The sequence below is a fragment of the Chiloscyllium plagiosum genome, unplaced genomic scaffold, assembly GCF_037043375.1.
Source record: "Chiloscyllium plagiosum isolate Xiang-an unplaced genomic scaffold, Cpla_swu_hap1 HiC_scaffold_36, whole genome shotgun sequence".
Classification (NCBI taxonomy): domain Eukaryota; kingdom Metazoa; phylum Chordata; class Chondrichthyes; order Orectolobiformes; family Hemiscylliidae; genus Chiloscyllium; species Chiloscyllium plagiosum.
In genome coordinates, this window is record NW_028270174.1 from 30,683,635 (window position 1) to 30,695,794 (window position 12,160).

General features: G+C 40.2%; 1 protein-coding gene across 3 annotated transcripts in view; it reads right to left on the bottom strand.

The window, feature by feature from the left end:
• The window catches only part of LOC122539369 (alpha-1,3-mannosyl-glycoprotein 4-beta-N-acetylglucosaminyltransferase B-like), a 251,205-nt gene that overhangs the window by 238,654 nt on the left and 391 nt on the right, over nt 1–12,160 (bottom strand). Inside the window, exon 1 of one of the 3 annotated variants that reach the window (XM_043674129.2) lies at nt 7,362–8,243. The exons of 1 other annotated variant lie outside the window; for it this stretch is intronic. In XM_043674129.2, the coding sequence (XP_043530064.1) occupies nt 7,362–7,452 (91 nt within the window). In that variant the 5' untranslated portion in view covers nt 7,453–8,243. Of the gene's footprint in view, nt 1–7,361; nt 8,244–12,160 lie in introns of those variants that run through there. One more of the 3 variants, XM_043674128.2, reaches the window with a different exon arrangement.

Genomic DNA, 12,160 nt, shown 5'->3' on the forward strand with positions numbered 1-12,160 from the left:
TTACTCGCCACAGTATTCCTAACCTCTGACCTCCACTTGTGGCCATTGTGTTTATGTGGCAAGACAAGTTGAGTTTTAAATTTTGCAGAATGTAGTGATTCTAAATTTTACTTCATTTTAATGTATTGGCAGACTGCCAATCCAGGCAAATGTAGCCTTTATCTGTACAATCAGCAGCTCAATGCAGTACTGTGCTCTCCAATGCACCTCCAAAACCACTATTACAAGTAAAGGGTATTTTCTCAATACTCTCCAAAGTACCGCAGTGTAGGAAAATGAATTGTGCTTTATGTTTTTGACAGTACTCCAAATGACCACTATTTAACTATAGAGCAATGTACTCAGTACATTTGACACTATTATCACAGTATGATGTGAACTTAATTTTAATTATTTACTTCTTCAGGCTTTTCAATGGTATACTGAAATGAAGTATGATGTGGTCTTTCTTGAGCTGCTTTGCTTCAAAGTAATCAATCACATAAGAATATTTATAATTTGGCTGAGACACAGTGACTGCTGGAGAAACTCAGCAGAACTGGCAGCATCTGTGGAGATGCTGTTTCAAGTCCAGTATGACTCGTCATCAGAGCTGAAATGGGATAGAAAGTATTTTGGTCAATGTTTTTGACAGAGGCAGAGGAGGAGCAAAGGGAGCAGGTGGTGTGGGGACCCAAAACAATGGGTTGCTGATGTTGGCTTCAGAGCTGTAAAATGGGTGTAAATTAAGGCACAAAAAGAGAGGCCGTGTATCGACTCTACTAAGAATGAAGCAAACAAGACATAAATAAGATAAAGCTGGGGGAGAGGGGATTGTTACATCTTGGTCCATTTCTTACACTTCCTCATTCCCCAACAGCATCCTCACATGCCATTGCAGAAGACGTAACACTCATCCACTTGCCTCCTCATTGCTCAAACGTACCTTACAGTTAAAGCAGCATTTCATATGTACTTCTTTAATCTAGTCACCTTTATTTACTATTCACATTATGGTCTCCTTTACATTGGCAAGACCAAATGCAGACTGAGTAACTGTTTTGTAGAATGTCTCTTCTCTGTCCATAAGAGTGACCCTGGTCTAACAGTTGTTAGCCAGTTCAATGAACCTCCTTGCTCTGATGCTAACATTTTATCTTGGGCCAGCATGGTGGCTCAGTCTTGCACACTGCTACCTCACAATACAAGGGACCTGGGTTTGATTCTAGCCTTGGGTGACTGTGCAAACTCCACACAGACATTCTCCCCATCTCTGCATGGGTTTCTGCTGGGTTTCTTCCCACAGTCCAAAGATGTGCAGGTTAGGTGGATTGGCCATACTAAGTTATCCCATTGTGTCGAGGGTTGTGTAGGCTAGGTGGATTAGCCATTTGAAATCCAGGTTACAGGGATAGGTGGGAGCCTGGGTCTGGGTGGAATGGTCTCCGGAGGGTCAATGCAGACTTGATGGGCCAAATGGCTTCTTCTGCACTGTTAAGTAGAATGCAAGCTGGAAGACCAAATACCCCATTTTCTGATGAAATACTTTACAGCCTCAAGGATTTGATATTGAATTGTGTAACCTCAGAGACTGATGAAATGCTGTCTGTTGTCCATCTTTCTTCTCCATTATTCTCTCCCCCATCCCACCACAAGATCTTGTTTACTTTGTTGTCAGTAGAGTGGACACATTCTCTCCCTTACAAACCTCAACTGACAAACCATTTTATGTATCACTTCTTGTTTTTCACCAACATTAACAACCCTTTGTGTTTGTACTGGGCCTCCACATCAGCCATTCCCTTTTCCCTTCCTGTGGTTCTGTCAAAGGTAATTAAAGAAAAACACTTTTCCAACTCTTTCAGTTCTGAAGAAGAGGTATACTGATCTTGAAATGTTAACTTTGATTTTCTCTCTCTCCACAGATCCTGTCAGACCTGTTGAGTTTCACCAACATTTTCTGTGCTTTTTTCAGATTTTTAGCATCTGCAATATTTTGCTTTTATATACTACTGGGCTCACTGAGTTAAATGATTATAACTTACTTTACATAATACAAAAATAGCAAGCATACTTTTCTCTAGATCAATAAGAGGCCATTCAAGCATAGTGAGCAAAAAAAGTTAGGAGATTCTATAATTAGGGGTACTGTAGGCAAACTAAAATAGGATGTGCAGGGAATTTAGGAAGGAAGAGGTTCAACCAAGCCAGAAAAAAGAAGGGGACTCTTTGTACTCTTTGTAAGAGGACCAAGTCTCCCACATGGTGCGTTGCCTGCTTGGTGCCAAGGTAAGGGACATCTCAAATAGGATATTGGAATGAAAGGGAGAACAATTCAATTATTGTGGTCCATTTTGGGGTGAACAACAGAGGCAAGAGATCCTGTTTGGGGAATATCAGGAATTAGGAACAAAATTAAAAAGCAGAACCTCAAATGTTATAATCGCTGGACTACTACAAGAGCCACTTGCAAATTGGCATACAGATTTTAAAAATTGGTAAGTAAACACAACGCTAAAGGAAAGATGTGGGAAAAAGAGGTTCTATTTCATGGGACACTGGTATCAATAATGGGACAGGAATGCATTGTGTCATTGGGACAGGCTTCACCTGAACCGATCTGGAACCAATGTCTTTGTAGAAAGGCTAAGTAGGGTGGTCACAAGGACTTTTACCTAGGCAGGGAGGGCTCTGGAAAAGCGATGGGGGTGCAATTAATAATTAAATAATATGACAGAGTGTAAAGAAACAGTCAGGAATCATACTTCAGGTACAGCAGGTAATGGGAAAACTATAAGAAGTGCATTGATTAAATTGGAAAAAAGAAATAATAAATAGGTGAACAAAGCATGAGTGCTGAGGAACGGTTGCAGTTTACGGCCCAAATAAGAATGCTGCACACAAAGAAGGGGAGTTACTTTGGTAGTGGGTAAGGTGTTGGAAAAGCTTATAAGAGATAGGATTTATAATCTTCTGGAAAGGAATAATTTGATTAGGGATAGTCAACACGGCTTTGTGAAGGGTAGGTCATGCCTCACTAACCTTATTGAGTTCTTCGCGAAGGTGACGAAACAGGTGGATGAAGGTAAGGCGGTTGATGTGGTGTACGTGGACTTCAGTAAGGCATTTGATAAGGTTCCACATGGTAGGCTACTGCACAAAATAAGGAGTTTACGGATTGAAGATGATTTAGCAGTTTGGATCAGAAAATGGCTAGCTGAAAGAAGACAAAGGGTGGTGATTGAGGGGAAATGTTCATCCTGGAGCTCAGTTATGAGTGGTGTGCCACAATGATCTGTTTTGAGGCCACTGCTGTTTGTCATTTTTATAAATGATCTGGATGTGGGTGTAGAAGGATGGTTTAGTAAATTTGCAGATGACACTAAGACAGGCAGAGTTGTAGACAGTGCCGAAGGATGTTGTGGGTTACAAAGGGACATAGATAAGATGCAGAACTAGGCTAAGTAACAGCAAATGGAGTTTAATGCAGAAAGGTGTGAGGTAGTTTACTTTGGAAGAAGTAACAGGAATGCAGAGTACTGGGTTAATGGTAAACTTATTGGCAGTGTAGATGAACAGAGAGATTTCTGTGTCCAGGTACATAAATCCCTAAAAGTTGCCACCCAGGTTGATAGGGTTGTTAAGAAGGTTGTTAAGAATGTGTTAGCATTTATTGGTAGGGGGATTGAATTTCGGAGCCGTGAGGTCATATTTGAGCTGTACAAGACACTGGTAAGGCCACACCAGGAATATTGCGTGCAGTTCTGGTCACCGCATTATAGGAAGGATGTAAAGTTCTATGTTCTATATTCTAAATACACAGAGTGTAAGGAATAAGTGAAATGAGCCATTGGCACAATTTCAAACTGGAGATTACAGATATAATAGCCATTACTGAGACATGGCTGCAGGATGGCTGGGACTGGGAAATAAACATACAGGCTTATAAGGTTTAAAGGACGGACAGAGAAAATTGCAGAGAACGTGAAGTAGTCTTACTGATTAGAAAGAAAACTTCAATGGTGAGGGAGGATATTATATGGGTAAAGCATTTAGTGAAAAAAAAGAGGAACTGAGGAATGGGAAAGATCTAAAACCATAACATGTGTTGTGTACAGAACCCCTGGTAGCGGCTCTGAAGTGCTAGGTTGTATGACTGCAGAAATTAAGGCATGTGTATAGCAAAGCAAAAGTACAATTAATGGAAGATTTTAACTTTAACATTGTTCCTCGTCCGCCTCTTCCAGTCTATCAGAAAGGTAGTAAATTTCTGGAGTGTGTCAGAGATAGTTTCCTTTTGCAATATGGCCAAATTGCAAGGGACAAGCAATATTGGATTTAGTAATGAGTAATAATCCAGATTTAATTAGTGACCTAATCGTGCATAAATATTTGTTAAATAGCGATCATAACGTGATTGAGTTCAATGTAGCATTTGAAAGTGAAAAGCACGAACCAGCTACTAAAGTTTAGGCAAGGCCTATTTTAATGAGATGAGAGTAACTGTCCACAATAAACTGTGAATATCTGCTAATGGGTAAAACAACTGAAAAGCAATGGAGCATGTTGAAAGAAAATTTAATGCAATAAAAATTGAGTTTATACCCATGAGGAAGAAAAGCTCAGCTTCACAAAAAAAGCATGGACTTGGATAACTAAAGAGATAAAGGGACAGCATAAAAAAACAACTAAAAAAGTTTACAAAATGAAAAAGGGCCACAAAGCAGTTTATATGAGCTACTAAAAGGGATTATGTGAGGAAACTTGCAAAGGACATCAAAATCAATAACAAGAAATTTTACAGCTACATAAATGGAAAGCAGGTGGTCGGGAGCAATGTTGGTCCACTAAAGATTGAATGTGGGAACTGAAAGTATCAAAGACTATGGGGAAATGACAGAAATGTTGAATAATTATTTCACCTCAAAATTTACAGTAAGAAAGGAAGATACCTTGCTGAAAGTCACAAGGAAATTAATAGTGGATCAAAGAAAGGAATTGAATAAAATTAATAGAAGTTAAATATTGGTAATGAGGAAATTAATGGAATTAAAGAGTGACAGATCTGTAGGACCTGACAGTTTTCATCTGAGGGTATTAAAGGAAGAGCACATTGTAAATGCCCTAACTATAATCTTTCAGAGGTCCTAGACATAGGGGTTGTCCCACTGGTTTGGAAAATTTCACATTACTTCGCTTTTTAAGGAGGACAAAAAAAGGAGGAAAACCAGGAAATCATAGACCAGTTTGTCTCATATCTGTGGTGGGTAATTTTTGGAATCAATAATCATCGATGAGGTAACTGAACATCTTGAAACTTTTGAGTTAATCAGGAAGAGCTAGCATGGAATCATGGAAGATTTCAACTCTAACATAGATTGGGGGAAGTCTTCAAGATATTAACAGGAAAAGGCGGAGTAGAAAAAGATAAACAATTTACAGACAGGGAGTAGAAGGAGATCGTTCATGTGCAGGCAGATGGAATTAATTTGGAATGACACCATGGTCAGCATAGGCATGGGGGCCGAAGGGTCTATTATTATAGTGTACTATTTTATTCCCACTAGTTGGGCATTGTAGAACTAAGCAGAGCCTAAGAATTAGGACCAGACAATTCAGGAGAGAATTCTACTCATTTGGTAGTAGACGATTGAAATTCTCTTTCACAAATGGCAGTGAATGCTAGATCAGTTGTTAATTTAAAATCTGAGATAGATCAATATTTGTTAAGCAATGGTATTAAGGGATATGTGCTGAAGGCAAGTAAATGGAATTAGGCCACGGATTAGCCTTGATCTCATTGAATGGTGAAGAGCCTTGAGGGGTTGTTCCCATGTTCCTATGTACTCTCTTACATTCTGCCTTTGGACTTAGCTATGACTTTGCAGCTTCTTTCACCTTCTGTTAAAAATCTGACTAATCTTGCTGAACCTGATTTGTCTACTCTTGTTTCACTTTGTGTAATTTTAACAAACTGCCAAATCATCCTGACCAAACTATCAGTGCCTAGCAAAAAGACATTTATTGAGCACAAAATCTGTCAATTTTCATTCCATGCTTTGGAAGAATAGAAATGCCATTTGCATTATACTGCTTTCACTTTTCTAACATAAATGTTTGTGAATACACATTGTTTTAATTATCAACATGTTAAAATTAACCCATTTTGCATTCTTTGAAAATATGGTCCCAAAAATCCTGACCCATTACAAATTCCAAACAAAATCTTACATAGACACAGCAATAGATCACTAAGACCCTCAGGTCTGTTCATATTCAATAAGACCATGATTGATCTTTGAGTTAAACATGAATCTGCATTTGGCTCTATGTCACTGAACAGAAGTTTATCAATCTCAGGTTTAAAGTGAACAATTGACAAAGTATCAGTTATTACTTGTGGAATAGATTTCAAACTTCTGGCATTCCATCTATGTAGAAGTATTTGGTCATTTATTCATTGGACTTCAATCAGATGGCTATACAGTATTAATCTCCAATGCAAAGCAGTTTTTGCATGAAAAAGTGTAACTCTTACTCAAATTATTGAAATCATGAACTATATCCCTGAGGATAGGCAATTCACAAGTTTTAAAAAAAGGCAAATGGTTAGTGGAAAACATGAGCAGTACACCTAGAGGGAAAGAAACAATAACACTTAGGACCTACATTCAATCTGGTCTAACGAAATTGTTGATGGCTTGATTTCATGCTGATGTAATTCACTCAAGTGAACACAACAGTAGCACAATCATGACTTTGAAGAGACCTAAGACATTTGGGGCCAATTTTCAAAACAAGTTTGAATTTTCAAAGCAGGCAATATAAATCCAACCTAATAATAAGGTCACTGCCTGAGGTGTTCCCACCATTGTATATCAAGGGACTGGAAACTTTGGTCTGTATGCCTGACAAGGAATGAAAGTTGCCAATATCAAGAGTTATATAGCATGTTCCACTCAATATAAGTGTACATGAAAAGTTTTGTTTTATTGCACTTTCCATAATATTCAAGTTCGATGTATTGTAATGGCCTTTTTAGTTTAAACATTTTATAAAGTTTTTGGTCGGAAAAAAACGTCAAACTCTTTCCCTGAGAAGTGTAATTCCAACGATGTTTATTTAAATTTAGCATTTTTTTATCTGGACTCTTCGCTTATCACTATCTGAATCAATGAATATTGGCGGGTTTGTGATTCCAGTATAAACGTACAGAAACACGTAAAATAAATATGCAGGATAGAAGAGTTGTACCTCACTCCAAAACAAAGAGTACCAACTACAGTCAAGTAGCGTCCCGATTCTATTGGGGAGCAACTTCAACCTGCAACCGGCTAGTCACTGTAGAGTACAATGTGTCCAGACAGAAATGCCACACGTACCTTGCATATTCAGCCGGGCAACGAACCAGGACATAGAAAGAAATGTACCCAGGACGAGCACTGTTAAAATACTTTCATTCCTGAACTTCATCTCATGTCAGAAAGAGATGACAAAGCGGACAGGTGTTTGCTGGTGCTGGGTATCGTGTCGTTTGAGGTCTGGGAGCGGGCTTTGAGATTAATCCAGGTCAGCACTGTCTCTCACTCTCTCCAATAGTCCTGCTTTTGATTTGCGCCTCTCACTCAATCTTCAGCTATTGTCCACAGAATCTAATGTGAGCACTGTTCCACCTTGGAAATGTATTCTCTCTCTTCCTTCATGCCGTGCAGTTCTCAGCTTGTTCAAAAGTTCCCTTTCCCGGATTTACGTTTTTAATTAATCTCCACTCTTTTCTCTTCCGGGATTTCCCCAATCATTGTTTTCTATCTCTTTCTTCTCCGGCAGCTCCCCTCTTTGAGTTGCTGCTGAGTTCAGTGACACGCTCAGAGATCCCTGGCTTAGTCCCGACCGAATGTCTCTTTCAGCTCAGACGATTGTCATGGTTTCACGAGTCTCTGTTATTAACCCCGTGGGTCTCCGCCCTGACCGCCGCTAGCCTTCCTTCCTCTTGAGTCGTCGCTGAAGCAGCTGGTCTCCCCTCTCTCACACACAACAAACACACGCATCCAGTTCCTTTATTTTCTTTCACTTCTCTCTCAGACATCAACAGGGGCTGCACTCTGTGTTACTTAGGTGTTGCTTCCCGTGTGTTTCTATCTCGGATATCGTTCTTCCTAGGTGTCTTCCGCGTGTTGCCCCTGAGCGGATCTCAGGCATTGCTCTATGAAGACGTCGGGTTTGTCCCCTGATTGTGTTTGCAGGGTTTACTCCGTGTGTGTGTAGATGTGAGGTTTGTTGCCTGTGTGTATTTTGGGGTTTACTGCCTGTGCTTATATTAGGGTTTGCTCCCTTTGTGTGACTGTGAGGTTTGTTCCCTGTGTGTATACACTGGTGAGGTTTGGTCCTTGTATGTGTATTTTGAGCTTTACTCCCTGTGTATTGTTGTGGTGCAGCTGCTTACAGCTTTTTCAGATATTGTTCCTTCGCTCTACCCTAGATCTGTTTTCTATTTTTACTTTCTGCCCCTCATTTTCCAACAATGCCAATCACAAAATAAAGCATAGACTATAAGTGGTCTGCTGCCTATAACTGCACGAATTTTATTCGGCCCATTCATTTACACTATCTTTCAATTCCTGTTGCATAACTAATGTGTGCATTGGTCATTTTTGTATTTCTAATTATGATGTGCTTGCGATTATAACGACGATAAAAATAACTCACGGGATTTGTGAAAGTGATGATTTTATATTACATTTAAATACTTAAATTATTTAGGAAAGATGTTTTCTTGGGTATCTCTATTCTTATGCTAACTGTGGCAGTTACAGGGGTTAGTTTTTTGATCGAATGAGGAGCTGAGCCAAATACTGTCAGTAGATGTTTCTTAACGTGAAAACATCTATTTATGAGTAGGGATGAAATTAATTTCAACCCCATCTAGTGGCATCCTTCTGTAGTGCAACGTTTGTCGCAGCTGATGAGAAGGTAGACTTCTACAGAAATTTATGGTTAATTCCCACGATGTTTCTGTGGACGTTTTTTTCCAACCAATCTGTTCAGAAATATTATGATACAGCTCCGGAGTAGGGGGCTCAGAGGTCGGGTCAGCACCCCTTATATAGAGTTTGTGGGCACTTTAGGTACACAGTTAATTTTACATCTGTTAATGATTTTTTTTAAAGGACGTAACAAAATTATCCGATCAGTTGTGGGCCTCGCTGCCTCTATTGCTGAATGAACGTGTTCGCTGGCAGCAGAAATAACACGATGAGGAATTCGGATTTGCCAACGCAACATAATTCAGTTTATGTCAAATGCAGAGGAGGGGGACCTGGTAGCAGTGGTAATGTCACTAAAGCTAGCCAAGCATAGAATCATAGCATCCGTAAAATGCGGCAAGAGGCCATTCGGCCCATCCAGTCCGCACCGACCTCCGAATAGTACCCCACCCTATCCCCGGAACCCCAATCCACCTAGCCTGCACATCTTGGACACGACAGCATTCCCAACCCACCTAACCTGCACATCTTTGGACTGTGGGAGGAAATCCACACAGACATGGGAATGACAAACAAACTCTACATAGACAGCTACCCAAGGCTAGTAACAAACCCGGGTCCCTAGCACTGTGAGGCAGCAGTGCTCACCACTGAGCCACCGTTGTATCCAAGCCCAGCATAATGTTCTCGGGGCATGAGTTCAAACCCCATACAATGGTGAAACCTGAATTTACCCAAACAGTAAGAAAGACAGGAATGTAGAGCTAGCTTCATGGTGGCCATGTAACCACTGTCAATTGTTCTTAGAAAAAACAAAAGTCTGATTTTCTAAAATCCTTCAGAGTAGGATATCTGCTGGTTTACTTGTGACTCCAAATCCTTTGCAATGTACTCAATTCTTAACTGCCCTTGGGCAATTATGGGTGGACAATCAATACCAACTTAGACAATGGTGACTGCACTGCATGAAAAGGTTTTTTAAAAATGCTGCCCAACCAGTTCACATTTATAAAACAAACACAGAGAATGCTGCAGAAACTCAGCAGCTCTGTTAGCATCAGTGGAAAGAAAAACAGAGTTGTTTTGTTCTGAAAAACAAGTCATACCAGACTTAAAATGTTGACTGTTTCTCTCTTCACAAAATGCTGCCAGATCTACTGAGTTTCTGTTTGTTTCAAATTTGTAACATTGAGTGTTTTGTCTATATATCATTTTTAAATTGACATCTCCCAGGTTCATTTGGTGTTTGAATGTTTTCCCTACCTTCCTACTGAGATGTGTTAGATGTGTTTTGGTATCAGAAAGATTGATTTGCATTTTCTTTCTGACCCCACAGTAGTTCTAAAGAACTTACAGGGATATTGTGGTTTTAAAAAAATAAATACAATGCTGAAGGTATTATTAATTAAAATGTGGAGGAAATAATCAACAAGTTAGAAGAGAAAGTTATTGCTTGGAGTTGGATAGAGGTGAAGTAGCCTAATCTTATCAGACCATTAGACTTGAGGGTCAGAAAAGGAGAATTTCATGACAACCGCAAGTGGTAATAGGAATTAAACCAGCCATCCAGCCAACTGAGCGAAATCAACCCTCTACTGAGTCAAATATATCACTTCTGAATTTATACAAGCCTCAGATTATCTCCAAGCACCTTACATCCAAATACTTTTGAACTATTGTAAAGTAAACTGTACAGCCCATTGGTACATGGGAGACTCCGAGGCAGCAATCTCATGGTGATCAGATAATCTTGTGCTACTGACTGCTGGATAAATATTAGCTACCACACTGGGGAGAACTCCTTTAGTCTTTGCAACAGTGCCATGGAAACGTTTAAGACTAGCAGAGCCAGCTGACAATTTATCCTCCAGTACAAAAACAGCATCTCCAACAGATGCAACACTACATAGGCAGTGAGTACATCCCCTGCAGTTACAGTGACAATCAGAGCAGTGTACAAAATTGCTCACTGAGTACTGTCCTGTCGTGTCAAGCTCAGATTGTGTTAAATCCCTGGGGTGAAACCTTTTAACAATTTATTTAGGTTACTTGTAGCAAATTTATATTTAAAACGTATACCTTGGAAATGTGTTATGTTACATTAAAAAGTGTTGGAATTAATGCATTAATGTTTATTAAAATGACAAAAGGTATTTTATATTTACAAAGAAAATCAAAGGTGACACTACAAGGGAAAGTAAACAATTCCTTCCAGTAATAGTTAACAAAATTATGGTTTCACAGCAACAGCAATTACGTTGACAATATGGACAGGTAGTCTTTGTGAGAAGTCAGTGGTGTGATATATACAATTGTGAGTACCACTATGGTTGAACAGTAAAGGAGGAATAAGCCATTCAGCCTCTTCTGCCTCCTCCACCATTCAAAATCATGGCTGATCATTTACTATCCCTTAGATTTCTTTGATACCTAGAAATCAAGCAGATTCTGCATTGAACAAATGCAATGGCTAAGGTTCAAAAACGATCCAGGGTAGAAAATTCCAAAGATCAGTACCCTCTGAGTGAAGAGGCTCCTCTTCCTCTCAGTCCTAAATAACTTGCCCCTGACTCTGAAATTGTGTTCCTTGATCCTCAACTCCACAAGGCAGGCGGCACAGTGGTTAGCACTACTGCCTCACAACGCCAGGGATCCGGGTTCAATTCCCGCCTCGGGCAACTATCTGTGAGGAGTTTGCACATTCTCCCCGTGTCTGCGTGGGTTTTCTCCCACAGTCCAAAGATGTGCAGGTTAGGTGAATTGCCATACTAAATTGTCCATAGTGTTAGGTGTAGGGGAATGGGTCTGGATGGTTTGCTCTTCGGAGAGTTAGTGCGGACTTGTTGGGCCAAAGGGCCTGTTTCCACACTGTAGGGAATCTAAACTAATTGGGTGGTATGGTGGCTCAGTGGCTAGCACTGCTGCCTCACAGCACCAGGGTCCCAGGTTTGATTGCAGCCTTGGGCGACTGTCTCTGAGAAGTTTGCACATTCTTCCCGTGTCTGCATAGGTTTCCTCCCACAGTCCAAAGATGTGCAGGTTAGATGAATTGGCCATGCTAAATTGCCCATAGTGTTAGGTGCATCAATCAAACAGAATAGGTCTGGATGGGTTACTCTTCAGAGGGTTGGTGTGGACGTGTTGGGCCGAAGTGCCTGTTTCCACACTGTAGGGAATCTAATCCAAGGAGGGGAACC